Raw genomic sequence first — 26,805 nt, 5'->3', positions numbered from 1 at the left:
ACATGCAACCCTCTGCAAGCATGCACGCGCGCGCATGCTTGCAAAAAACACACACACACACACACACACACACACACACACACACACACACACACACACACACACGTTGAATAGACATCACTGGTTTATTCATGTTTATTAGCTTTCCAAAAGATAAAAGGGATGCCACTGCTATATTCAGCAAATATAAAATATATTATTATTCATGTCTCTGTCTCTTAACGTAGTAGGACTAAACCTTTGGTCCTGATCTTCTTGACACATTTTAAACCCTATTGTGCTGACCTTACCTTTTGAATAGCCTATATAATAATTAAAACGCGGAGCGAAGAAGACAATCACAGTTCACAGAATTCACAACCCATTTATAAAGATATGAATCAGCAACCTTTAGCCTATATGCTGATGTCTTATATGTATAATGTTTCCCATTTATTTTGTGATAAATGTACATCAGCCGGATGGTACAACCTACGTAAATTTATATATACTTCTTTATGTAACCCAGTCGAGAATTGTATCTCTTAAAGTGTAATTTTTATTCTCATTATTACTTTCTGTTTGCTAAAACATGTGTCATTCAAGGTAAGGGTGCTTAGACTTGGTTCTTATTGGTTATATCAGTCAATGCAGACATCTGATTGGAGACGGGAATTAAGTGCCACCCCTCCATTTTGAATCTTGGCAGCGCAGTCAAAGCGACAGAGCCAGCAGACGGTCTGGGTCATAAATCAATTCATCTAAAACGAGTGAAAGTGGATAAATGAATTAAGGCGACCTTGAGATAAAACTTATGTGAAGTTGAATACGGGATTCTACACTCGGTGTGCCAGGAGTTAACCGCATTTGGTAAAGTATTGGTGAGTAAGCGGATTTTGCCTAATCCGGCTCGTATAGATGTCCGGATCTGACCCGAGTGATTTAATAGGCTATTGATTTTCTGCGGATACCGAGTCCCGATCCGATAGTTCTTTTTTTTTAGATCCTACAGCGCAGGGCACATTGCATATTCATATGCTTGTCAAATAAATAGCTTTATATTTGCATTAAAAAACAAAATGCCTGCATCGAAGTTGTCCCTTCATTTTTTTGTGGTTGTTCCTATAGAAGTGTAAAATACCCCCAGTCTGCCTGCAGCGTCTCTCTCCAGTGTTTGTTTGTTTCGGGGCTGCTGTTACCTTAGACTGAGGTCACGCATCTCATTCTCAGCTATGGTTTAGGTTTCCGTGAAGCGCGGTCTCGCCGTGAGAACGCGCTTCTCAGAAACGGAGAAGGCGTGACGGCAGCAGTCACGTGAGTTACCTGAGTGAACTGTCAACATTGTGTTGTTTATTTCCATCGTCTCTATTTCTTTTGCGCGGATTACATTAGTTAATTACTCTTATAGGCTTTTTTGTTCGAGGAAATTTTGTTGCACGTGCAGTGGCGCGTTGACCTGAGGAAACTCTTTGTTATAGGTAAACAAATAAAAAACAATAACATTTGTGGACAGTAGACAATAGTGCAGAGTGCAAATGATGCTGAAATGCATATCTTATGTGCGGGTTTCTTTATGTATATAGGTGGATATAACAGTATATGCAGCATGCACAGCATATAGGTATTTGAATGATTGTATTTATGATTTAAAAAATAAACTGAATTTCAACCATGGAAAAATAAATAATAAACAGGTTACAGGTGCAGTAGTTGTTAGAGTCCCGGGGTTATTGTACGGCGATTGTTCCTGACAGTTCAGTTCAGTTCAGTTAAGAAACGCCTTGATGGGCGCCGATACCGATCGTTGAGATCACATCGGGACATCCTAGGCAGTGGTGTCGCTCAACTGTGTTGTGCCTAAAGTAGAGTTATTATGGTAAGGTTTGCTGCTGAGCGAGGGCCTGAAAGATACATATAGGCCTACCCGTTTACTGTAATGTTCTTTCTGTATTCTTTTATGAAAAAGAGTATACTAAAATAATAATATTAATTAGAATTAGAATTAGAATAATAATTATTGTAGAAAATAAATCCAAGCTATGAAACATTCACTTTTTCTGTGTTTATTATAAACATAAATAAACACTATAATAATCAAAATAATCATAATAACCCAAACTATGTAAGATAGTTCAGAAAATTAAAGGGAGAGTTGGTTCAATTTTTATTATAAAAATTGAATGATAACATTTTCTTGAGTAAGTGAGGTAAAACTTTCAATGGAATCATCTTCAGGATGACCCTACCTTCAGCCATGTGAGATTTGAACCGATTTCTGTATGGCTTTAGACAAATTTAAAGCAAAGTTGACTTAAATTACAATATAAGAATCATAATATCCTCATATTTCAACTGTACTGATTAAAAATCTGGACTGGAGACATGTTCCTATGCCGAATGCTGCTCAGGCTGCCTGACAAGTCCAACCAGAAAAGTATCTGCTGATACCGAGTATCTTTGATTTTTGTGTTTTTGTAATCTTTTTGTCGTTGTCTGGAGTAAGTTTCTCTCCAATGTTTGTTGCTGTAGTGCAGCCCTTACCTGAGTTACCTGAATGAACTGAATTAGTTGTGTTTATTTCCATTTTCTCTACATCTTTTGCAGGGATCACATTAATTTGTTACTCTTATTGGCTTTTTGTTCGCGGGACGTCACACACAGAGCTCAAAGTGGAGGAAAAGAAACATACGAATTTAGTTAAAAGTTCCTTGATCAGCGCAGATGTCAGTTATAGATTGGATCAGGACATCCTTAAAAAAAACATTAAGCATTTTTTTCCTTAATGCAATACAGAGATATTTGATTGTCAAACATATACACTAGATTGATTTGAATAACTTCAATGTACTTGAAGTGTGCACTGCGTACTGTTATAGCTTAGTATCGGACTGAGACTTGGTATCAGCAGATACTCGATATTACATGACTCAGCTCGGATCGGGGCCTAAAAAAAACTTAATCAGAACATCCCTAGTTACCACCAATAGTTACTATTCTATTCTAATGACCCCTCTCACCAGTTGAAATCCTGAGATCAGTCTGTAAAATGGACCAAACAACTGCGCCCAGTCCTGATTGCATGTGACACAGTGATCTACTAAAGTGGGAACCCAGTGAAAAAAAGTTGGCTGACCTATTGAAGGCCATCCTGTAATTCCCAAAGCATCAAAACAGGAGCAGAAAAAGTTTGATCCCTAAAGCGAATGACCCAGAGAAGAATTTATTGAATCTCCTGAATGTTCAGAGAACCCAATGGTGTGAGTGGGCCGGGATGGTACAGGAAAGGAAACCACTTGGAGTAGTAATACAGGTGGAAATCCTGAGGACATACATTATGCCCTTTCAAGTGTGATCTATGTTGCACACCACAGAATAGCCAGATTGACAAAGTTTATAGTCATCTGTTGATGGGAGCGCCACTCCAAGCTTCTCTCGTCACCCATAGACGCAATTTGCAAAGTGCAAGCCCTTCTTCTACTGACTCCAACTTGTCAGAGGCTGAATTCTACTTCTCCAGTGGCCACAGATTGACCCTGCCGCACAAGGGCAACCACTAATCCACTGGCCACAGCCTCAGATAAGGATGACAGACAAAGACTGGTGATGAGAGGCCCAGGTGGCAGCAGACTTTGATTATTGGGGCAAGTTGGCAGCTGTAATAAAGCCATTACACAATTGTCTGGGTAGTGGGCCATGTTTGTCTGCTGTTGCAAATTCCCATGCTGATGGTTTCTTTAATGGGTTGCAGAACCTGATTTGGGATGCTAGGTACCGGCCCTGTCCAAGAGCTTTTGGGCTGCAACTGAGGATGTGCTCTAATGTCTCCTTGCAGGCAATACAGGGTTTCTGCTTTGTCATAGATAAAGAGATTTTGATGGGCTGGTCAGGACACTGCCTGAATCAGGAACTTCATGCGCTGAGGCTCGGCTTGCCATAGATTAGTCCATGTGATTTGTCAGTCCATCCTCCTGCTGCCTCATGCTGACTGCTCTACTGGACCCCTCCTCCTTCACTGCTGAACTCACTTCCTCCTGGACCACACTGAGATTTTCCTTTCCCTAGGCCTTGTACTGGGGAGTTTGAAAGGTTTCCAGATCTACTCTTTCCCTACTCACTGCTCCCACCAGGACTCTGTAGCATGTCAGAGACTCCACCTGCAGCACTGCTTTGTCCTCTCTCTGCTTCCTCCCCATTCTCTACTCCACACCTGCCTGGGCCACCTAGGGGTCGCTGGAGTTGTTGTACTAATAGGGAAGGCGCTGACAAGTTTTTCTATTAAGTTTAGGTATTTTACTGTGTCTGAGAATGGCTTTGGCTTGTCCTATCCGTAGAGTTTAACATTCTGTGTAATCTCTGCAAAAGCAGTGCTGGGATGTGCATCACCATTCTGATCAACCCTTTGTCTTGCATACAATAAGACATCTGTGGTTGATGCCTCAAGATGTAGGCTTTTTTTTATCCAAATGTCCCTGTGGAATTTCCCTAGTATTGCTCAATTCACCATTCTGTGGTCTCAGGATTTCCACTTTTACTACTACTCCCAGTAGTTTCCTGTCCTGTACCATCCTAGCCCACTAGGGTCACAGGGTTCTCGGAACATCCAGGAGATTTAATAAAACCTCTTTGGTGCACTGGTCATACCATCACCAATGCCTTGGCCAAGAGACTCAAGAGGGCTTTTAGGATTACTTATTTATTTAGGATTACAATTGGGATAAATTGGTTAAACGTGACCAGTTTCTCGAGGTCATTCCCTTTCAGCATCATTTTATTTCAGCTCTTTTTAGAAAGGATGGCATTCAATAGGTCAGCCAACTTTATTCCATTGGGATTCCACCTACTACATCACTGTGTCAAATGCAATTGGGACTGGATTGTTTGGTCCATCTTACAGACTGCTCCCAGGATTTCAGTTGGTTAGAGGGGTCATTAGGATGGAATAATAGTAAATCAACTTTCTTTCCTTAAGACAATAAACTATACATAAAAAGCTGTGTTTCTTCCGTCTTTCCTTGCAGCCATTATTTGACCCGCAGCAGTAACTACAGCAGCAATAACCCAATGTTGTGCAGCAACTGGATATACTAATATCTTAGTATAATAAGAAGACTGAACATTCACATGGCATTGAGCTCTCTCCGTTTTAAAATGCAAGTTCAATTTATTAAGCACATAAATGACCTAAAAATCAACTCAAAATGAATGAAAGTTGGCCCACTAAGAGTTGAAATATGGCCACTTCCAGTTTATTATTTTGTATTTTGAAAATGTCAGAAATTGATTCAACATCCTCAATAGCCCCCAAATAATTCCAATATTGTCCAAATCGGACCAACAGTTGCTGAAATATTGTCCATATGTATGTATAGGTGATTATGCAAATTAATTGCCCAACATATGCAAGTTAGCATCTGGCAGTTCCTATATGCTGGGGACCCATACTTCACATTTCTAACATACAACTCTTTATTATTAATATTATTATTATAGTGTTTATTTAGATTTATTTAGATTGTCTATTTAGATCTATTATTCTATTTATTATTCTAATAATTCTAATTATTATTATTTAAGTATGTACCCTTTTTCATACACAGAAAGAACATTACAGAAAATGACCATCCTTACCATAACAACCCTACTTTTGAGCAAGGGAATTCTGACAGCGGCTCACTTTACCATGGTTTTGCACTTGGTGGTTCAATGTCGGTCAAAACATGACGCCGCAGTGAGCTGTTTTTATTTATTTTTTTACTGATATGTTAACTTGACATTGTATTTACTGCTTTGATATTGAGAGTGTTGACGCATTGTTACTGAGAGTTAAAGCATCATATCTCTGCTAGAAAATATAAAAATTATGAGTTGTAGATCAAGTCTTTTACTTTGATGCTGTATTTGATAACTTTTGTACTTTTGTTAGTGTTGAACTGTTTACACTTGAAGCGTGGCTACCCAGTTATGCACTGCTAGTGCTAATGATAATGTGTAAAAATGTGTCAAATACCTGATGTGTTGTTACTCAGTTCATGATTTAAAGAGGTAATGTGTGTATTTCGAAAATTTAAAGGGTCCGACGTTAGTTTGATGCTTCAAGAATTAAATAATCATACATCATGATTATTTATAAAAGCTAAAAAAAAAAGTGCACGAATGGTGTAAAAATTATAATATACTTCATATGAGAAATGCTGTAATGTTTTATTAATTTATTTACTATTGTGTTGCAGTAGTCTTTTTAAAATTTTGACGTGATTTAATATAGTATGGCAACAGAGGACTGGAATTTCATGACTAAGTATAATAATACCCTTGTTTTTGTGCAGGCTAGGTTTTGAAATTTCCTGGAAAAACCCTTAGATTTTGGATTATCCTTGACGAAGGACATGGCAAGCCAGTACTGAACCTGATCCTTAATCCAAGAAGTTGTACCAAGATCACCTTTTGCCCAGAGGAGGAGACCACCCCACCCTTCATTCCCCATCACTTACAGGGTACAGGGGTGGTGGGACTGTGAAAACCTCACACCTTGCCACTTGACTTGTTGTGACAGACCTAAAGCACTTTAAAACTGAAACTTACTATCCTACTAAAAAGGAACAAACTTGAACTTGAATGGATCAAATGTATCCTGAACTCAATAAATCCTGAACTCTATTCCATACTGGAGGCATTTTCCTTTGTTGCTGTGAATTGTGTATGTAGTATAACCATTTTAGGTTATTTTTGTTAATTTGTAAACAAAACAAACACATTTTTTCATAATACAACTTTCAATACATTCACATTTCAAGTTAAACTGTGACTCAAGTTGCTTACTGTGTCTCGCATTCTCTTTCAACTCCTCCTATGAGCCTAGACAGTTTTATATTTAATTGTTAAATATATTTTAGTATTCTGTTAACTCTGCGTGGGTCGCAATAATTTTTTGCTCCTTTCATGCCAATAAGCCTCAAGTCTCCACAGGACACAAAACAGGGATTAAACCAACTGGGCCACAGACAGGGCCATTCAGAGGGAATCATGCCCTGTGTTCTAGTGAAGGGTGGCTGAACAGAGGTGGGTATTTTCCCACACTCACCAATTTGGCTCCAAATGTTGTTTTTATGAATATCTTCAAGGAATCAACAAGCAGAGGAAGTAGACCCCTAACCCCTCTCTAGCCCCAGCTTTTACTCATGCCAGCCAAGTCCAAATGAAGCTCAAAGTTTGTCTTTTTAGGCTTCAAAGGAAGAAGAATCTTGCAGCTAAACTTTTCCTTACTCTGCTAAATCAAAATAAATTGGTGTGCTGGGAAAGAAAATGTGATGTGTTGGCACTAGTGACTATTGTCACTAGTCATGGACATAATAACAGTTATTAATCTGTTTTTTATAGTTTTCTGTAAACATTCATGTTTTTAATGTTGTCATGGTCCATTTTGCCATACTTTTGTGTGTTATATTTATTAGGAGATTAATGTTCATTTGAGTGAGCAGTAACTTTTCCCTTATGGCTTGCAAAAAACAACCAAAAATGAGAGCTTTGAAGAGCTTTCATTATTTTAATTAGAACCAGAATAAGAAAATGGACATTTCCAAACATATTTCTTAACACTTTAAAGAAGGAAATTCCTAAACAAAACATGAGTGAAAACTACCATCAATGGGACAATTAGGAACAGATTAATATCCATTAATTTTGTGGGTTTAGACTGTGATGTTTAATGTGTAAAATGTAGCCACATTTACAAAACATTGTACTGACAATACACCCTTGGTTTTCAAACATCCAGTAGCAGCATACAATGATACATTCAAATTAAAATGAACATTCAAATTAAAACGGAGGAGGAAATTGTCCATTGTCTATTGTCCTCCTTGCCTTGACTGAGAGCTGTTGTACCGTCTGATGGCCAGGGGGACGAAAGAGTTTGTCTGTTGGTGGAGCTGGATTGGGACATGAATGTACTGCAAACAATAAGCCACAGCCTTTAAGCATTGTGGAATTTAGCTTGAATTTCATACACAAAAGTGACACGGTTCAGGGTTTTTTGTGTGCATGTGTTTGGTTTTTTTTTACTCTGATATTCCATGTAAGTGTCATCTGTATCCGACATGGACCTCATGGTGCCTGTTCGCCTAGAGAACTGATATGGAGAGAGAAAGAAATGTGAGTACTGTAATATGCGATAGCACAATTAAGCATGCAAAGGAAATTAAATATATGTCCTTTCTGAGTACAAGTCCCCACCTGTGGCTGGCACCCAGCTCTCCTGCCAGGTATCAACAACAGAACAGGTGAAGTTCTCTTATCATGTAAACTATCTCTACATGGAAGATGCTCTCTGTGAAACCAGTTCCTTTTCTTGTTCATTCTTGTTGTGTTATTCTAAAGTAATCCCATATTCGCTGTTGCCAGAATAACTCATATTTCAGATTTTCAGTTTTCAGTCCAGACTAGATCTGATTAAACCAAACACTTTTGAATACATGATATCAGGGGCAAGTGTATAGATAACAGAAACTGAAAAAGGGAAATTGAATTTACAGAGACAAAAGACACTTAAAACTGATACTACACTTATATCAGGCTGAAATAACCTGTAGAACTTTTAGATTCTGTGTCTAGTGTGCCTAGAGTGCAATTGCTCCTGTTCTGTGAGAGCAAACTTAAATGGGTATGGGCCAAATTTTGCACAAAAGATATGTACTGTCTGGTATAGGAAGAGGGTGCAATTCTGTGGGGAGATCATGTAAAATTATTGTTGTTGTTGAACACACCCTAAAGCTGTAACCCTGGTCCACCAGGAAACTCTGTCCCAGGACACCAAAGAGATGGCTTAATTCACAAAGAGGCATCCTGGAGGTGTCCTGGGACAGTGAACAGAAGTGTGCATTGTACTCCTCTGCCACCATTCCTATAAGCAGTCAGGTGGAGTGAGAATGAAATGTTTTGTTCATAGAAGAAAAATAAATTTATGTCAGCATGTGTCACACATAACAATCAATATGTTGTGTTTTTTTCCAGACAGACATTTCTTGGTTCACAAGACTCTGGCAAACCTCTGGGCCTCCTGTCTGCGTGATCCACCATGGGATTAGATCTGGATGAGAAGATTGGCTTCTGGAAAGTCAAATGAGGTGTCTCCTACCTATTTGGTAGAAAGGGTGTATCACTTATACACAGACATGAAATGTTACCACTGTATCACTTTTGCAGTATGCATTTACTGTTTTATTAAAGGAAAACATGTTTCAGATTTTCTCTCTCTCCTCTCTGAATCCCTGACAAGATGCAAATTGGATAAAATATTTAATCATACTTAGAACAAGTAATAAAATGTCAAAATGAGCACAGAATCCATATAAATAACAACGCACCATGTCATACTGTACAGTATATTTACATAGGCTACACACTATGTGCAGAGGAGATTACTGTAGATGTTATCGTGGTTGGTGCTCCTATATGTCACAAGGGGGCGCATGGTGGTTGAATGAGTACAGTCCATATTAGAAATGTTAAAGCCATTATAGATTACTGGGTTTACCTTGGAGATGAAAATGGTGTTGATCTTAGGGTTGTGTTTGAAGTTCTGTAAAATCTGCATACGTTCCCTCTGAGAGGTTGGACCATAGATGTAAGGCCTTGAGAGGAAAACGACAGAGCAGAATTAAAAACAAAAAGAAATCTCATATTTGACTGAAACACTCGTGGAAGCAAATGAGAAACTGGCATGCACGGAACTTGTTGGGGTTCAACGTATAAAGCAGGATGCGCTTCTTCGTCTTTATGGCCACATATTCTCTGTAAAACTCCGGAGACATCGGACACCACACCTGAAGCACAGACATGGGTACATGGCATAATTAAGACATACTGTAACAATAGTAGTAGTTCAAGGCTTTGCATAGCAGTTTTGGTGTAGCTTAACCTGATATACAGTAGTTTATATCTTTGTTTATTTATTTGTATTTATAGGGGACAGTGAACATAAATCAACATTGCAATTTCACATCATCAATGAAAATGTGCCGGAGTTAACTTAACAACTAATTTGGCAAAAGATGAAAAACAGGATGCACATCTAAACCTCTATCACCCCTGGAATATTACCGGGATGAAGTGGTGGATGTGGTAGTGCACGAAGATCACACTATGTCTATCCCCAGCACAGCTCTGAATGAAATGTTCACCTCAAAAGCTTCAGCACTGCAGTTTATTGGGGAGGTGGACAGTGCATGGGATCCCCAACCCTGGATGTCAGGGACCCTTCCAACTTGGTAGCGGTCTTCGTTGCTAGATCAAACAACTCCGGGTAAGACAGAACTGTTTATCACCGTTTGCCGTTCATTAGAGTGCTACTACAACCACTACTATTACTGGTACTTAATTGTTTGTAAACTGAAAGTTGTAAGTGGTGCAAATTTAGCAACTCCTTCGTGGTCATAATGCTTATCTCCGACAGTTAAATTTATTCCAGTAGCTCCCGTGTCTGTTCAAATCCAACACCCGACGTGGCCTTGTTGTCACGTGTGTTTGAGTTTAAATGGATTGGATTATCAGGGGTCAGACCAGTTGAATTGTGGCCTCTACTACAAAGAATCCTTTCAGAAAGCAAACCCTGGTAACTTGTGTTTCTATGTAGTGAAACAGTTGAAAACACATGTAGATGCTCTTTACTTTTCTGAAGATTAACTTCACAGCTGTATAATAAAATGTAAATAAAGTTTGAGGTTCAATTTTAACAGTTTAACAGATTGTTGTTGGCCATTGTTCATGATATGATATTTTGATATACTGTAGGCCTACATTAAAAAGAAACCCTCAAATACTAAAAGATAAAGCATTTTTTCCGTCCTGAAATTTTGACATTGAACACACTTTTATATTTGTGTTCTCTCAGGCGGCAGTGGACCTCTGGCTTCAGAGGGGTGCAATGCCTTATTCAGGGTTGAGCAGCAGCTGCGAGTCCGAGCCAGATGCAAAGCTTCTTGGAAAAAGTACTAAAACTCAAGTGCCTTCTAAGAACCCAGAAAAAACAAATTGCTGCACTCATGACGGTCCACAAGGCTGATAAGCAGGTAGGTCACCGCATGCACTGGCTACTCTACAGTGTTCCTTTTAATCTCCTTTTTTACTTGGAAAATGACTTTAAGTTAAACATCTTTTTATTAAGCAGATATGTTTCACATACACAACATTAGTGCAATCAGTGCTCATTTCCATAGTCCATACAATTGTGAATGTGGCATTAAGTTTATTAGGAAACCAAGTAATAGGCACACAGGTAATTTGAAAATAAAGTAACAGATTGAATGAAGAACTGTTCAAATACAAAAAGATGGTATGTAGGAACTAACAAAGGGTCAGAGAAAAGATTCAGATAAATAAATAAACTATAATAACAATTATGTTGATAGCAAAACAAAATGAGTTGACCAGAGATCCCCTCCCCTCCTTCCCATCCTCCCTACCACCCTTGTACCTATTCCAACATCCTCCCAAGTAGTCCTCCCTTGCTCTCCTGCACCCCACCCACCTGCCTCATCGTGCAGCAACCTTCACTGTTCGGTCATCTCTATTATGATTAGTATTTACCAAAGTATGGGTTTCTGTACTGGATTTACATTTACAAGATATGTTATTAGGGGTTTCCAGGACTTGTTGAATTGTGAGAGCCTATCTCCTAGAGCGTATTGTATTCCCTCCATATGGAGTGTGTTAGTCAGGTCCGCTACCCACATCTTAGAAGTGCAAGCCACTGCAAGTTTGACATTTATCACACATAGGTGAGTTTTACTCATACTTTAGAGTATTGGAGCCTGTGTATCATTTTAAATTGGATGAGTCGGTGTCCACGTAGGGAAGCCTCTATCCAAATTAGAGGGCGGTGAGATGGGGTTCCTGGCAATGGGTAGAGCTAGGGATATTGGTTTAAGATTAAAATTACACCTAATTTGTTTCCAAGTAAACCACGTAGAATATGATTGTTGCTCCACAATTTAATCTTAATCTTAGTGGGGGCAAATGGGATTACACCTTTAGGTTTGCCACGTGGGTGATACGGCTGAGGCTTCCAGCCAGAAAATGAAGGTCTTAATCGCAGAGGCCCAATAATAGAGCATAAAGTTACTTATTGTTGTTATTAAAGTATATTATTAAGTAATCTGCATACATTGAAATATGTGACTTTTTTTAAACTTAAGGAAGATCATTAGTAAAAAATTGTGTATAGGAGTGGCCCAAGACAACTTACCTGAGGCACTCCATTTTTCCCGTCCTTGACACCTGAATCACTTCCATTAAAGTACACTATTTGCCTTCTGTCACTCAAATAGCTTTTTATCCATAGTAGTGCAGACTGAGAAAACATTTTAATTTTTTCAACATTAACTCATGATCAATGATATCAAAAGTAGCAGAAAAATCAAAACTACTTATAAGTGTTCCCTCTTCTATGTCATTAACCATTTGAGTCAAGGTAGTGGCTGTCAAATGTTGTTCTCTATAAGCATGTTAGAAATTAGTGATTACATTTTATTTGAGAAATAAGATTGGATCTGTTCATACACAGTTCTTTCCATTCTCTTACTTAAAACTGGTTATTTATGGTTACTGATATGTTGATGTGGAGGTGGGTGTGGTTTACACTCAGCTGCAGGACACAGCATATCAGACCTGAGGCGGCAGTAGCAGGACTTGGCTTGGGAACCGGAGGGTCGCCGGTTCAAGTCCCACAGACCACAATATGGAGTGTGGACTGGAGAGGTGCCAGTTTCACCCCCTATGCACTGCCGAGGTGCACCTGACCCCAAGAAATTGCTCATGAGCGCCACTAACAAGGCAAGCCCATCACTCCACCATCTCTCATGCACTGCATGTGCATGAGTGTGTGTTTCGGCCTGTGAGTGTATAAAAAAATAGTGTAAAGGAGAATTTAATTTATTTAATACAGTGTGTTTGTGTGTGTGTATATATATATATATATATATATATATATACATATATAAAAAGACCTTGCTGCAATGCACAGTGAGCAGCGGGCTGTGTCTGGAGGCACTCCACGACCAGGCAGGGGAGCAGAACCAGCTGCTTGAGAGTCTGCTGGCCTGGTCGGGGGCTCAGTCACCATCTCCTCCCTCCTTCTCCAATATCACCATGCCCACCTGATGCCCACCCGATGCCCCCCCGATGCCCCACCACCTGCAGAAAACCCACACCCCCCGCTACCCATCATCACGACTCATTCACTCAGCCTACCCCTTTTCCTCGCTCTAACCTTTCGTTTTCTCCACATCTCAGGGCCTCAAGGACCGTGTCCTGCATCCGCACACATGCCGCCTACTTGGATGATGTTATCATCCATAGTAAAAGCTGGTGGGAGCATATGCAGAGTGTGATAGCGGTGTTCGAGTCACTGAGGCAGGCTGGGCTCACTGCCAAATGAGCCAAAAAGTGTGCAGTTGGACGGAGGGAGGTACGGTATCTGGGGTACCACTTGGGCAGTGGGCAGGTGCATCCTCAAGTAGATAAGACAGCAGCAATTGCAGCCAGCCCAAGGCTTGTACCTTGAGTACAGTGTAATGTTGCACTCCTCAGAGGAGCTTCCCTCCCCTCCCTTTTCCTGTGCCTCAAGCATTGTGACCTACTTATGTCATTCCCTTAGCTGTCAGCTGCCTTACCTCAGTTGCCTTACCTCTCCCTTTCACACACGATCACTTAAGGTAATCTGTTTAGCTGGACTTAGCTCATGTACAGTGGTTTATCTTCAAGTCTGATTTCTAGGAATGTAGTAGCCTGACTGTTTTTACCAGAGTTGTAGCATAAACCACCTGGACTCACGTTGACGATTGTGTCTAAGAGAGAATAATTGCGGGCCAGATAGTTAAGTGACATGATTGGCCAATGGGGAACAAAAAGAGCAAACTTTACTGATCCAAATATTGTTTTTTAAGCTGTAGGTCCACAAAATGTTTAGGTAAATTTTTTTTGCTATACTCAAAGAGCAATGAGTATATTTTTTTAGCATGTGATAGTTGATACAGATATAGGAAAGGATTGATTTTGAGATGAGAAATGAAGGCAAAGAGAAAAGTGTCAAAGAAAGACTTAGAAGATGTGGAAGAACACTGGAAGGAACTGAATATGTGGAAGAATGAAGCAGAAAGTAGGCAAAGGAAAAAACATGATAAACAAATGCCATTTCATCCACAAGATGATGATGATACTGAAACCACTGACAAAGCAACAGACAAATCTTCTCAGAAAAATTCTTTTCTGTACCGTACAGTGCCTCAGTGTTTCAGAATGGACCACATTCTCGACCACGCCCCTCCAATAGTGCCACCTCCACCTCACCAACCTTGGTCCTTCACCCTCGCAGCCTGTGCCACACGTGCCCAACTAACAACTACAACATCTCCCTTCTCAACTACAACCGACGGAGAGGAGGAAGTAGAAGGGGATATAGTAAAGATGTAGGACATTTTGGACAGAACTAAACAACCCTGTGCACTGACATTGAAACAGCTTTCCCGCCACCTATGGACAGCCAAAGTCTCCGCCTGCAAATAGAAAAGACGATGAATCTGTTTCTAAGTAACTCGCTAACCTCACTGACGTTTACGACATCCACAGTGGTCTTGTACAACCAGCTGACCTCTGCAACACTGTTTCTACCTGGTAAACCCACCTGCGAGACAACTTTTTGAAGGGTGTTCATGCTGACGTTCAAGAAGCAACCAAAACCAGCTATTGGTGTTGTACGTGACTTTGGTGCATTGTGTAAATACAGAAATTTCCTCAAATCTGACGGTATCTGACATCATGACAGAGTGGCTACATTGTTGGATGCTGTTCTCTTGCTGAAGGATATTGCTGTGTGTCAAGCTCATACTAACAGCTCTGATCCAGTCTCAATAGGAAATGCAGGAGCGGATGCACACGTCATGCTGATCGGCACAGATGTTCCATTCTCACTTGCTGCTATGCAACAGTCTTCTACTGTTGAAGAAAGACACTTTTGGGAGAAAAATGGTTGCACACTTAAGAATTACATTTGGTTTGGCCCATAATAATAAACTTTGCCTTCCAAAACATTTATTTCCCCACTTTGCCAAGCTAAAGTGCCTCCAAAGATAAGCAGTGATAATGGAACGCCATTTGTGAGTGAAGCTGTTAAGCAACTGGGACATTTCCTTGAAATTGATTCGGGACAACATTGCTCCTACCACCCAGCAAGTGGGAGAGTTGTGGAAAGAGAAAATGGTACTTTGTAAGCAAAACTTGCCACATGTTGTGAAGAAACAGGTGTATCGTGGACAAAGTTATTGTCAATTGCCCTGTACATGAAAATGAGAAAGGGAGCATGGACTAATCTCAGTCCTTTTGAGATCCTCTTTGGGAGACCACCTCATTTGGGAATGATACCTGTAAACAGACCGTGTCCTGAATAAGCTTACCATGCTTATTACGCTTGTGGAAAATCCACTGGTTCAAGTGAAGATTGTGAACTACACGTGCCAACAGGGGAGGAGATGATGTCAGCGGGATACGGGTGGCACGTTTGATAGGGTGTGTCAAGGGTTAAACTCACAGATCACAACACTCCACACACTAATCACTAAGTGTTTTCTGATAATCTGTTGGCATGGTTAAGTGTTTTAAGGAGTGCTTTTGTATCCGGTTAATGTGTAAACTAATTTTTTTTTTTTTATTGCCTTTTTTCAGAAATGTTTTTCGTTATTATTTGAAATTAATTGTCACTGACGTTTCTTGGACATGCATCACCTGTCTAGGCCCTCTCCAGATAATTATGAGCTGGCATATAATTAATCCTTAAGAAGGATTGGAGAATAGACAGTGGTCAAAGACTACTACTTTCTGTTGCAACAGGCTAAAGCTTGAAAAGATCCCCTTTCTTTATAATTAAGTTTTGTGGTGCCATCATGTGGCAGTGTAGCTGGAGTGACTGCACTTCTACAGTATATGATGATGGCCATGCACCACCTGCAAAGGCTAACCTGAAGCCTCCACACAAGCCCTGTAAGAACCCCTCTTTTATTGCAACTCACATTGTACCTGCCTCTTCCACCAGGCTAAAGTCTTCTTTGTTTTCTTCATCCATTTATAATCTAACCTCTTCTAAAGCTTTGTGTGTATATCCTAAAACACATCTGAAGCATGGGGTGAAAATAAACAAAAGCCAAACTTAGATACTTCTGTAAGAAGAAAACAGTTGGGTCACAGGTCTAATTCATTACAAGTAACAGCATGCAGTAACACATCTCAGTCAGACACTGTCTCTTCTCAGTTGAATGCTAAATTTTCATTGGCCCTGATAACCACAGCTTTCTCTGGTCACAATCCACCTGCTGAGACCAGGATGACTGGGGTCTGTAGAAAGTCTAGGTATAGATTATCCTCTTCCACTAGCAGAACCTGAGGAATTGCATATTAATGTCTGTAGGAGCTCTAGTAATAGAGCTCAGGGCATACCTGCCAGGGCCCAGCGCTCACACTTGAAATCATGTTGCAGGTGATGAGATAATGTAGCCAATGGATCTATTCTCTATACTAAAGTACTTTATCTATATCTATACATTATGTTATAAAAAATATATTTATACTAGTACTACTACTACTAATACTAGTAATATACTTCATATATTAGCCTATTTATATTTTGTTTAGAACTAATGCTTATCGGGTGTTTGAATTGTTTGGTTTTCAGCCTTTACTCCTAGATGAACCTGAGTGATGACCAACCTGATGACCAAAGTTATGTCGTGTTATGTTATGTTATGTTACTCAAGCCCACATCTAACATATTTTCCTGCCCTCCTGTCTATCTTTCCATCCAGCCTCCTCACTCTGATGCCCGTATGTTTAATATAATGCATGGGTGGACAAGAGGCAGCCCCACCATCCTTTTCACTGTCTTTCTGTCTCCCACATCCCTCTTCCTCAGATTCTCCCTTAATCAACTCCAGCTAGGACAGATGCTGGCAACACTTCAGACTGAAAGGCTTAGACCTCTCCCCTCTATCCCCCCCAAATCTTCTCTACATTTTCTAACATCCATTGTGTACCCAACTCTTCTTTCTTATCTCACCTCTGCACAATCTGTGCTATAACTCTGGCTGTTGCTAACATGTCTTGACAGCTCTTATGTGTACTAAGTAGAGGCAAATGCACCACAGGGTCAGGTAATGGCTCAGCTAAGTCTACCCCCTGCCAGGATGTGGCCATATCCTGTAGCCCTCAGTCCAGAACAAAAACACTCTACACCTTTAATTCTCATTAATCTGACAGTACCCCATACAAATTAGGCAGTAACTGTGCACACAGATGCAGCTGCACACACATGTACCAGACAAGTGTGAAACATCATTATTACTGAGGACTGTTCATTATTGGGCAACAGATTGTTTGTCTCAGAAACATTAAGAGTTTAATTACAAATATGACATCTTTTCTGCCTGAATTGTGTCATGTGGGCACCAATCATGCAACAGTCTGACCCAGGACCTTTGTTGCCTCTACTCCCTTTCAGTGTTTCCTATTTCTGTATTCTTTAATCTGCAAATTAAAAAGGTCAAACAAAAAAGAATTAATTATTTGAAAGTGCTATCTTACAAAGAAACATATGAATAGTTAACACTGAGTCTCTCATCAACGTGAATATGGCTTAGATCAGACAGAGACAAAAAAGGGGGGATGAATGGAAAGGGGGGTAGCTGAGAGGTGAGGGAGGGTTGTGAAGGGAAGGAAAGAGAGGAAAGAGTGTTACGGTTTTTTTGTATATATCGATCTATATATACTGTATATATATATAGAGAGAGAGAGAGATAGATTTATAGGGTCTTTTATTACCTTAAATTGATAGTGACAGCTGAGGAAAGAGACAGGAAATGGAGGGAGAGAGAGAGAGGATGACACGCAGCAAATGACTCAGCCTTGGTACTCATTGTGTTAAAATTGTCAAAAATTTTACCATACATCTTCCTGTGCTCCATCTATAAAGCAGTAGTAACACAAGTAAATCAGTACTCATGTTCATTTGTTGTTTGACCTTTGACTTTAAAATTAAGTGAAAATCCAGGATTATTTCCGTTGTATTAGACTGACATTTTCTTTATAAAATCAAAATGTAATGTAATGTAGCATAACTACATACTGGCTATTAAATGTTCTATTTAGCTCAGAAATGTAAATGTATTATAAATAATATAAGGCAAAAGGACCAGCCTGTAACAATTGTATTATTTAAATCTTAATTTACCCACCATTCAGAAAGAGGTTATGTTTATTTGTTCCAGATCAGTGTGAGTGTAAAAGAATTCCTATGATAAAATGTATGTTCAACTTTTACCCTGCAGTGCTGATGTTTATGGGGTAACAAATAGCACCAATTAGACTTCAATACATACAATTAAGAGAAAAAAAATGTAATGATGGAATTTGGATGGGAGGTTGATCATACCTAACATTTTTAAAGATGTGTCATGATACAATGTGTTAGCAGTTTGATAGACTTACAAGAAACTGACAGAAGTATTGTTTTGTCATGTTGATGTTGAAAGCCTCTGTCTGCTGACTTGTAGAAAGCATATAAAAGAGCAGCTGCTTAGTTAAATTCAAAAAAATTCATGATTGCCATTATTTGGATACCTTTCAGTGTTGCCGTGAGGAAATAGCGATGTATGATTGAGTAAACTGCAAAAGTCTAACAGTGCAAAATAAAAACATTTGAAAGTCCCTCCCACAGTCTGGTTCATGTCAGTACATGCACAAATCATCAGATGGTTTGTTAATGTTTAGCAGTTATGTTCTAAGATATATAGATAAAGTGTTTATATATATACACATATACAAACTGCTGAGAGACACTGTCTGGAGCTCAAAGATTCACATGCCTGATATATACCATACAATACCATACCACATACCTGATAAGCATGCCAGTGCTATCTGGGCCACACACAGGGCCATTCAGAGGGAAGCATGCCCTGTGTTCTAGTGAAGGGTGGCTGAACAGAGGTGGGTATTTTCCCACACTCACCACTTTGGAAGCTTAGACAAGGCACCAGGCTTTAGATGTTGCTTTTGGAATATCTTCAAGGAATCAACAAGCAGAGGAAGTAGGCCCCCCTAACCCCTCTCTAGCCCCAGCTTTTCCTTATGGCAGCAAAGTCCAAATGAAGCTCAAAGTTCATGTCTTATCAGTCTTCAAGGGCTAACTTTCACTGTATAACAGATCACGTGTAATCATGATTCATTTCTTAGGAGACTGATGTTCATTTGAACCTCCTGCAGTAAATGAGGTAAACAAGTTTCCCCCTATGGCTTGCAAAAAAACAACCTAAAGACATGAAGTGCTTTCATTCTTTCACTCAGAAGCCGAAAGAGAAAAAGGACATTTCAAAGACATTTCTTAATATTTCAAAGAAGGAAATCCCCGAACAAAACATGAGTGAAAAATACCATCAATGGGACAATCAGGAACAGATTAATATCAATCAATTTTGTGGGTTTAGACTGATGTTTATTGTGTAAAATGTAGCCACATTTACAAAACATTGTACTGACAAAGGTCCAATATACACCCTTGGTTTTCCAGATACAGTTGCCAGTGAAGCAACCACTAACAGCAGATTAGACAAGTTTTTCCACTCAAGCCAAATGACTGAGAGTTAATTTTAAGCTACTGTTTTTTTCAAATGAGATCTAACAACAGAGTTCATTGTTCAGTTGTTCATGTTGGTGCTTGAGGAAGCTGGAGCTGAAACTTTAAAATGTATCACATAGAGCAGCCGAGCCCTGCAGGCATCATTTGCTGCATTCTTAACCAGATGTACAGGTCATTTCAACCATTATCACCATCAGCTACCAGGAGGAAGCAATGTACATCATTAGTTTCAGATAATATTCAGTTGCAGGTTATCTCCAGTCATTGCTCTGTTCTCCAGAGTATCTGATCCTGCTGCCCAACCAACTTTGTCCCATTACGCTGTTGCAGTTGAGTACGTCCTCAGGGTTCGAGTTAGCGCATCTACTTTCTAAAGCGCTTGAAGAGTGGATGAACGCCCTTGTTTGCTGCCAAGGCTTTGCTGCCTCGACTCTGATATTCCATGTAGACGGTGTCATCTGCACCTGACATGGAGCTCATGGTGCCTGTTCGCCTAGAGAACTGATATGGAGAGAAAGAAATGTGAGTACTGCAATATGCAATAGCACAATTAAGCATGCAAAGGGAATTAACTAAAAAAGTCCTCACCTGTGGCCGTGCACCCAGCTCTCCTGCCACCACTTCCTCCTCAGCATCCAGGTCTGAAGCAGCTAGGACCTTCTGAAGCAGCTGCTGTTGGTCATCTCTGGAAGAGAACATCAAGTCATCTTCCTCCATACCTGCCAACTTTGTGATCACCTATGAAAAAAGAGGAACATGAAAACTTATATTATTTGTATATGGAACACGAAGTGTCACATAAATGAAGATCTTCTTCTTCTTCTAGAGTAAACCCATATTTGCTGTTGCCAGAATAATTCTCAAATTTCAGAGGTAGATTTTCAGTTGGTGAGTCTTGGACCGCCTCACACTACACAAGCCCAACCAGACTTGATCTGATGAAACAAAACCCTTTTGAATACATAATAAACAGGCTCTACCTATTCAAGTGCACAGATAACAGAAACTGTAAAAAAGTTTGTTTATTTAAAGAGACAAAAGACACTTTTTTAAAAATTGATACTATACTTAAATCAGGATGAAACAAACCTTAGAAATTTTAGTGTGAGCAAACTTATATAGGTATGGGCTATCAGTTAGATACGTACAATCTGGTATATGTAGATGTTGCCATTCTGTGGGCAGACACAGAGAATGTTAAATGATGTTGTTGAACACACCTTAAAACTGTATCCCTGGTCCACCAGGAACCTCTGCCTCTTGGTGGAGTAAGCCATCTCTTGGGTGTCCTGGGACACCAGTGAATAGAAGTATGCATTGTACTCCTCTGCCACCATTCCTACAAGCAGTCGGTGGAGTGAGAATACATTTTCAGACATTTATGTCAGCATGTGTAACACATAAGCAAACAATCCGTTTTATTTTTCCCAGACTGACTGACCTTTCTTTGCTCTTAAGACTCTGCCAAGCCTCTGAGCCTCCTGTCTGCGTGATCCACCATGGGAGGATATCTGGATCAGAACATTGGCTTCTGGCAAGTCAAATGAGGTGTCTCCTACCTATTTGGTAGAAAGGGTGTATTACTTATACACAGACATGATATATTACCACTGTATCACTTTTGCAGTATGCATTTACTGATTTATTAAAGGAAAAAATATTTCAGATTTTCTCTCTCTCCTCTCTGAATCCCTGACAAGGTCCAAATTGGATAAAATATTTAATCATACTTAGAACAAGTAATAAAATGTCAAAATGAGCACAGAATCCATATAAATAACAACGCACCATGTCATACTGTACAGTATATTTACATACACACTATGTGCAGAGGAGATCACTGTAGATGTTATCATGGTTAGTTGTCTAGAAATACATGTGCGCCTCCTACAGGTCACAAGGGGGCGCATGGTGGTTGAATGAGTACAGTCCATATTATAAATGTTAAAGCCATTATAGATTACTTGGTTTACCTTGGAGATGAAAATGGTGTTGATCTTAGGGTTGTGTTTGAAGTTCTGTAAAATCTGCATACGTTCCCCCTGAGAGGTTGGACCATAGATGTAAGGCCTCGAGAGGAAAACGACAGAGCAGAATTAAAAACAAGAAGAATTCTTATATTTGACTGAAACACTCTGCTGTTCTTTTTGTAAATGACTTACTTATTGAGGCGAATAGCGTATTCCTTCAAGGCAAACACGTTGTCAGCAAAGACAATAATCTTGTCATTGCGCCGCTCGTGGAAGTGAATGAGAAACTGGCATGCACGGAACTTGTTGGGGTTCATCGTATAAAGCAGGATGCGCTTCTTCGTCTTTATGGCCACATATTCTCTGTAAAACTCCGGAGACATCGGACACCACACCTGAAGCACAGACATGGGTACATTGTTCAGAGGTAAAGGCACTTACAATGATCTTAAACTAACAACACAATCAGACAAGTATAAAGTTAAGTAAGAGTTAATCTATAAAAACATCATTCATGAGTACATATCTGAGTATATGAAATTTGCTTTTTAACTGGACTAACTCTTCTGCATGTCAGACACCAGCCAAAATTATTCAATGGTTTTTGTTTTTGCATGCAGCTCCACACAACTCTACAAGTTGTCATGTTTAAATGATATAAGACAGCTCAAAATCTATCAAGAAACAAGGTCTACACAGAGAAGGGCACACAATCAAAGCTGTCTAATCATGAGATATTAAGTGTGTCCCTTTATCTTATTTTCTGGTACAATAGTGCAAGTCTCACCTCTGCACACTGGACTTTAGCAATGTAGCCATTGTTCTGCAATTCCATCCAGTTGGCCTCAAATAGCTTAGGCCCAATTAGGAAGTTGAGGTCCACAATCTTGTCATCTTCCCTGACCAGTGTGGCAGTAAGCCCCATTTTGCAGTGAGCCTGGACGATGGTCAGGACACGACGAAACATCTTGGCTACAGAGAAAACACAAAGTTATTACGTTACCATTTAGATTAATGTGACCGAAATATGTGTCTGCATGCCACTGTACCCCAAAGCATTACTTCAAAAATATTCATAGCATAACATTGGAAGGCAATATTGAGTTGTCTGATGTATTTTAACAGCTCACCAGGGATAGTGTGCACCTCATCCAGGATAATGAGTCCCCACTCCTGGCTCCGCATCCATTCCATGACCCTCTCAGCCTCCCAGGAGCGCTTGGTGGTGTGACCCAGCATAGAGTACGTGCTGATGGCCACCGAGCAGCCGATGGGCTTGTCTTTGGCGTCGGAGGTGAAGCGGCAGATCTGAGAGTCATCAATAGTGGACCACATCTTGAACTGAGCCTTCCACTGCTCCACTGACACTGACGAGTTCCCCAACACAAGGCAGCGTTTACGTACCGTGCACGCTGCTGTCACGCCCACCAATGATTTACCAGCTCCTGGAAAGCAAACAGGAACAAAATAATTGAAACATACACAAGTTTTACACACAATATTTATCCTACAAAAAGATTACTAACAGTAAGTAATGGGATTAAGTTGAGGGGTACAAGAGTATACCCCGTTTGTTTGTTTAATTCTTCTACCATTTTGCCATTATAAATGTGTATTTTTATTTTGATGAAACGCTTTGGTTGTGTCTCTTCTGTTTTGTCCGGCAAAGTGAACCAGCTGTCTCACCGCAGGGCAGCACGATGACCCCAGAGCGAGCACGTCCATTTCCAAACATCTTTCGCAGACTTTTTTCCTGGTAGGGCCGCAACACAGCAGTGGGCTTTAGGTCTATGTTGATGTCTGGGTTGACTGTATCATTGCGAAAGTCGTACTCTGCTAGCAGAGGGTACTCCAGCTGAATACAACGCTTCTGCAGCTCTTCAATCATCTCCTACGCACGATAAAAGAAGAATACAACAGTTCAGAATAGATTATAGAAATACAATTTATTCTTTTACTTAATTACTTAATTTTAAATAAAGCCACAAAACATAAACAATGGCTTTTAGTGACTAGCAATCAAATATACCTTTTAATGCTCTTTTCAAGAACCAAATCAGTTGTTTTGAATGTTTCAGTTCAATATTTAAAAATTATGCATACTCATATTACTGCTAACCATTTTACAAAGAATACCATATGTTTTTAGATTAATTTCCCATCTTCCAGGCAGCCAGGCTCATATCTGTGCGTATGCAAATCAGCATTTAGAGCTTTGATGTGCTTGAAGTGGGTAATCCCTCCTAATGATCATCACACCCACAATGATACAGTATCATCTTGTAGTAATACAATCGCACGTAGACAGCCTCATATCAAAGCCTTTTTGTGTAACACCACAAACTTGGGAGTTTTGAAACTATTAATCGATTACTCACTCAACAGAAAATGATTCGTCAACAATTGTGATGATCATTGATTGCCAAAACATTCTCTGGTTCAAGCTTCATAAATGTGAAGGCTTACTGCTTTTCTCAGTTTTATATCCTTGTAAACTGAATATGGACATTTTTTTTTTTTTTACTATTTTCTAAAGCAATTAATTGTAACAATAAGAAACGGAATAAACAATAATGACAATAGTTGTTAGTTACAGCCCAAGAAGGTAATATTCAAAGCTGAAAAATAAATGACTACTGTAGCGGATAGTGGTGTGAAAATCTCAAGCAAGAACAGAAAATCATTTCAAAGCTGTTTGCTTAAAAATGGTCAGCAGTAATGTAATAATGTGAAGTATGTAGTGGTGATTCAGATGACTACCTGGCGAATCTCAAAGGACACAGTCTGAGTCTCTTCCTCCTCCTCTTCTTCTTTATCCATCTGCTCATAGTAGCTGAAGATGTCCTCAGGGACCTGCTGGGATGAAGTTTGTCCATCGCTGGGCTCCTGTGAGGTGGAGGTACCTCCCTTTTCCTGAGAAGACTTGGAAATCTGTCAGAAGGAGACACAGAAGGACATTTGTTAGTGTTTGACCAGGACAGTAACAACTCCTGTTGGGTCTCTTCAGGGACTTGCTTTTCGTTAGGTGGTAATATAACTTACAGGTTAGAAAAACTAGATGAGACTAGTCAGTTCCTGCATCACAAGACATCCTTCCTCGTGTCCTCAATATTGCTTTGTTCAAATGTGTGCACAATCCCATTTTTATAAGTGGCTACCCACAAGTTTAAAATTGTGGCTGTGCTGCCATCTAGCTGTAGCTGCATGATCTGTGTCCAACCTGTGAAGTACAGCACATCACACTGCGCTCTAGTTCAACGCTACATCACACTTTGGTGTGACTTTAAGTGCAATATTATTGCCAGAAATGAGACAGATAATTCTAAACATTCAGGGTCTCACAACAATGCCTTTCAGTCAAAGAAGATTTACGGTGATGTTAGGAGTAATTTAATACCATCATCATTATTATTTTAACGATTTGGTTGAAAGTTTAAAGTAATTTGCACTTGTGACAGTAATAAATAATTTGATATGATTGTGTGTGAGTTAAAATAGATATACCATACCGCTGACTTGCTGTGGATGACCTCAGTAATGAGCTCAGTGTCAGCTCCGTCTGCAGTACGGAGACGACATTCACGGATAACGTTGTCCTGCAGAAGGCGCTGGATCACATCAGGGAAGGCACTTTCAACAAAATACCTGAGGGTAGATAGGCAGCACAGTTTAGGAAGAGCACTGAAGGGACGACTAATGATGCAAAGGGATGATTGTTGAAATGAATTCACCTATTGTGCTTGAGCACCAGCTTGACTTTGCCGTAGCTCACTGTGCAGAGCTGAGAGAAGGAGAGGGATTAAATGCACTGATTGAATAACCAAGTTTTGCAAAGCAATACATTTGGAAATTTTCCCTCCTCGTCCCCCAAAAACACCGGATACTCTCCCATTCACCTTGATGAACTGCACGATTCCATCAGGTACAGACGTCTTGCTGAGTTTCTGCAGGTACTCCACAATATCAGAGGTCTGCAGCCCCACACTGACAGCTGCATACAGGGAATAGGCTGTCAGCTTGTACTCATGGATATGGTTAGGCCTGCACACTGGCTCTGCAATGGCCACCAAGAAGTCTTGGGCGTACTTATACACTGGTGAGAAAGCTTCCAGAAATATGTGTCCATCTGGAGCCTGGACGGGGGGGAATGAAAAAAGAACATGAGAAAGAAATACAAATCGACATCCCTTATAATAGAGTGTAAAAGCATTAAGAGGACCACACGTGTCCACACAACAGTCCAAACATGTCTTACCACCCAGAGGGGACGTGAGGAGTGATCATTCTTCAGCAGCATCTGACTACGATAGTCTTTGGCTCCATACTCGTCCAGTTTTGTATTGGACTCATCCACCTGTTTACCTGCAGCAGCAGGTATAGCCTCCTGAGACTCACTGCCCCCAGCCTCTCCTTCGTCTTCTTCCTCCTCAAAGAAGCGCTTTTTGGACTTCTTGTCTGTAGTCGAACAGTATGAGTTAGAAAATATGCTCAGTAACAGGGGTGGACAAATACAAACAGTTTAGTAAGAGGAAACGACCTGCCATCCCCTGAACTACGCTAAATGTTCACTATAACTGCTACCAAGACACTGATTAATTAAAGGAATACATAATCAAAGTCTTCATGCAAAACTACAGTGTCTTCAGTTGTAAATTACACAACAGAGAAATATGAGTGTCAGTAAAATGTTTACTCTCTCAAGACCGTCACCTTTCAGTTTGCCACAAAGTTAGCTAATAGCCAAGTTAGCTAAGTTCAACTGTAACATTAGTAACTCACCCCGGTCTCCTTTATCCTTTTTACCCATTCTACAAAGTTTTGAACAGGTAATATCTGTCAAAACACATCAGATATATCTACATAATCTGCCCGCTGTCCTCCTGAAACCCCACAAAGAGACACTGTGCAGTGTGAGGCAAATGTTGCTACGACACAGTACCGGTGTCTAGTAAGCTAACATAATGCAGACACAAAACTTCCGGCGTCAGCCTTCAAAATAAAATCCTGCTTTAGGGACATTTATTTTAGAAGCGCTAAAGTCATTGAGCACGACTACTGAAGAGAAATAATTAAGGGGCAGTCTGGGATGTATTAGAGAACATTATTAAAGCCCATTTAATATCTAAATTAAATATGTTCACCTGTATTGGCCAGGTATATGTACACATACAAGGCATTTGA

General features: G+C 40.0%; 1 protein-coding gene and 2 long non-coding RNA genes across 6 annotated transcripts; 2 read left to right on the top strand and 1 right to left on the bottom strand.

Annotated features, from left to right (window-relative positions):
- Positions 1-70: 70 nt before the first annotated feature.
- On the top strand, positions 71-9,223 carry LOC127352210 (uncharacterized). Of its 2 annotated transcripts, none has more exons than XR_007881059.1 (2): positions 71-860; positions 5,577-9,223. It is a non-coding gene; the product is annotated as an uncharacterized LOC127352210 (long non-coding RNA). The 2 variants fall into 2 exon arrangements; XR_007881058.1 differs by having other exon boundaries at positions 6,306-6,794.
- ercc3 (excision repair cross-complementation group 3) lies at positions 9,039-26,570 on the bottom strand. Of its 3 annotated transcripts, XM_051380401.1 has the most exons (15): positions 26,404-26,570; positions 25,880-26,079; positions 25,521-25,757; positions 25,356-25,405; positions 25,134-25,269; positions 24,385-24,555; positions 23,311-23,515; positions 22,755-23,069; positions 22,412-22,596; positions 21,817-22,019; positions 21,628-21,724; positions 21,096-21,213; positions 20,875-20,993; positions 20,243-20,392; positions 19,489-20,155 (listed from the first exon to the last, which is right to left on the bottom strand). In XM_051380401.1, exons 1-15 carry the CDS (start codon positions 26,429-26,431, stop codon positions 20,018-20,020), a joined length of 2,352 nt encoding a protein of 783 aa, XP_051236361.1. In that variant the 5' UTR covers positions 26,432-26,570; the 3' UTR covers positions 19,489-20,017. The 3 variants fall into 3 exon arrangements, with proteins under 3 accessions (XP_051236363.1, XP_051236362.1, XP_051236361.1); XM_051380403.1 differs by lacking the exons at positions 19,489-20,155; positions 20,243-20,392; positions 20,875-20,993; positions 21,096-21,213; positions 21,628-21,724 and adding exons at positions 9,039-9,112; positions 9,512-9,608; XM_051380402.1 differs by lacking the exons at positions 19,489-20,155; positions 20,243-20,392; positions 20,875-20,993; positions 21,096-21,213 and adding an exon at positions 9,041-9,112.
- Positions 10,108-18,723, top strand: LOC127352211 (uncharacterized). Its single transcript, XR_007881060.1, has 3 exons — positions 10,108-10,279; positions 10,868-11,045; positions 13,267-18,723. It is a non-coding gene; the product is annotated as an uncharacterized LOC127352211 (long non-coding RNA).
- Positions 26,571-26,805: the final 235 nt, after the last annotated feature.

This window comes from Dicentrarchus labrax, unplaced genomic scaffold, assembly GCF_905237075.1.
Source record: "Dicentrarchus labrax unplaced genomic scaffold, dlabrax2021, whole genome shotgun sequence".
In the NCBI taxonomy this organism is placed as follows: Eukaryota; Metazoa; Chordata; class Actinopteri; family Moronidae; genus Dicentrarchus; species Dicentrarchus labrax.
This window is presented reverse-complemented; position numbering and strand designations above follow the sequence as displayed.

What these genes read in the sequence shown, in the direction of transcription:
- ercc3 (XM_051380401.1), bottom strand. Translation starts at nt 26,431, where the DNA reads ATGGGTAAAAAGGATAAAGGAGACCGGG. An exon ending in CCTCACGTCCCCTCTGGGTG is followed by an intron (nt 25,758 to 25,879) that starts GTAAGACATGTT and finishes CCCCCCGTCCAG; the next exon opens with GCTCCAGATGGACACATATT. An exon ending in CTAAAGTCCAGTGTGCAGAG is followed by an intron (nt 22,020 to 22,411) that starts GTGAGACTTGCA and finishes TCTGTGCTTCAG; the next exon opens with GTGTGGTGTCCGATGTCTCC.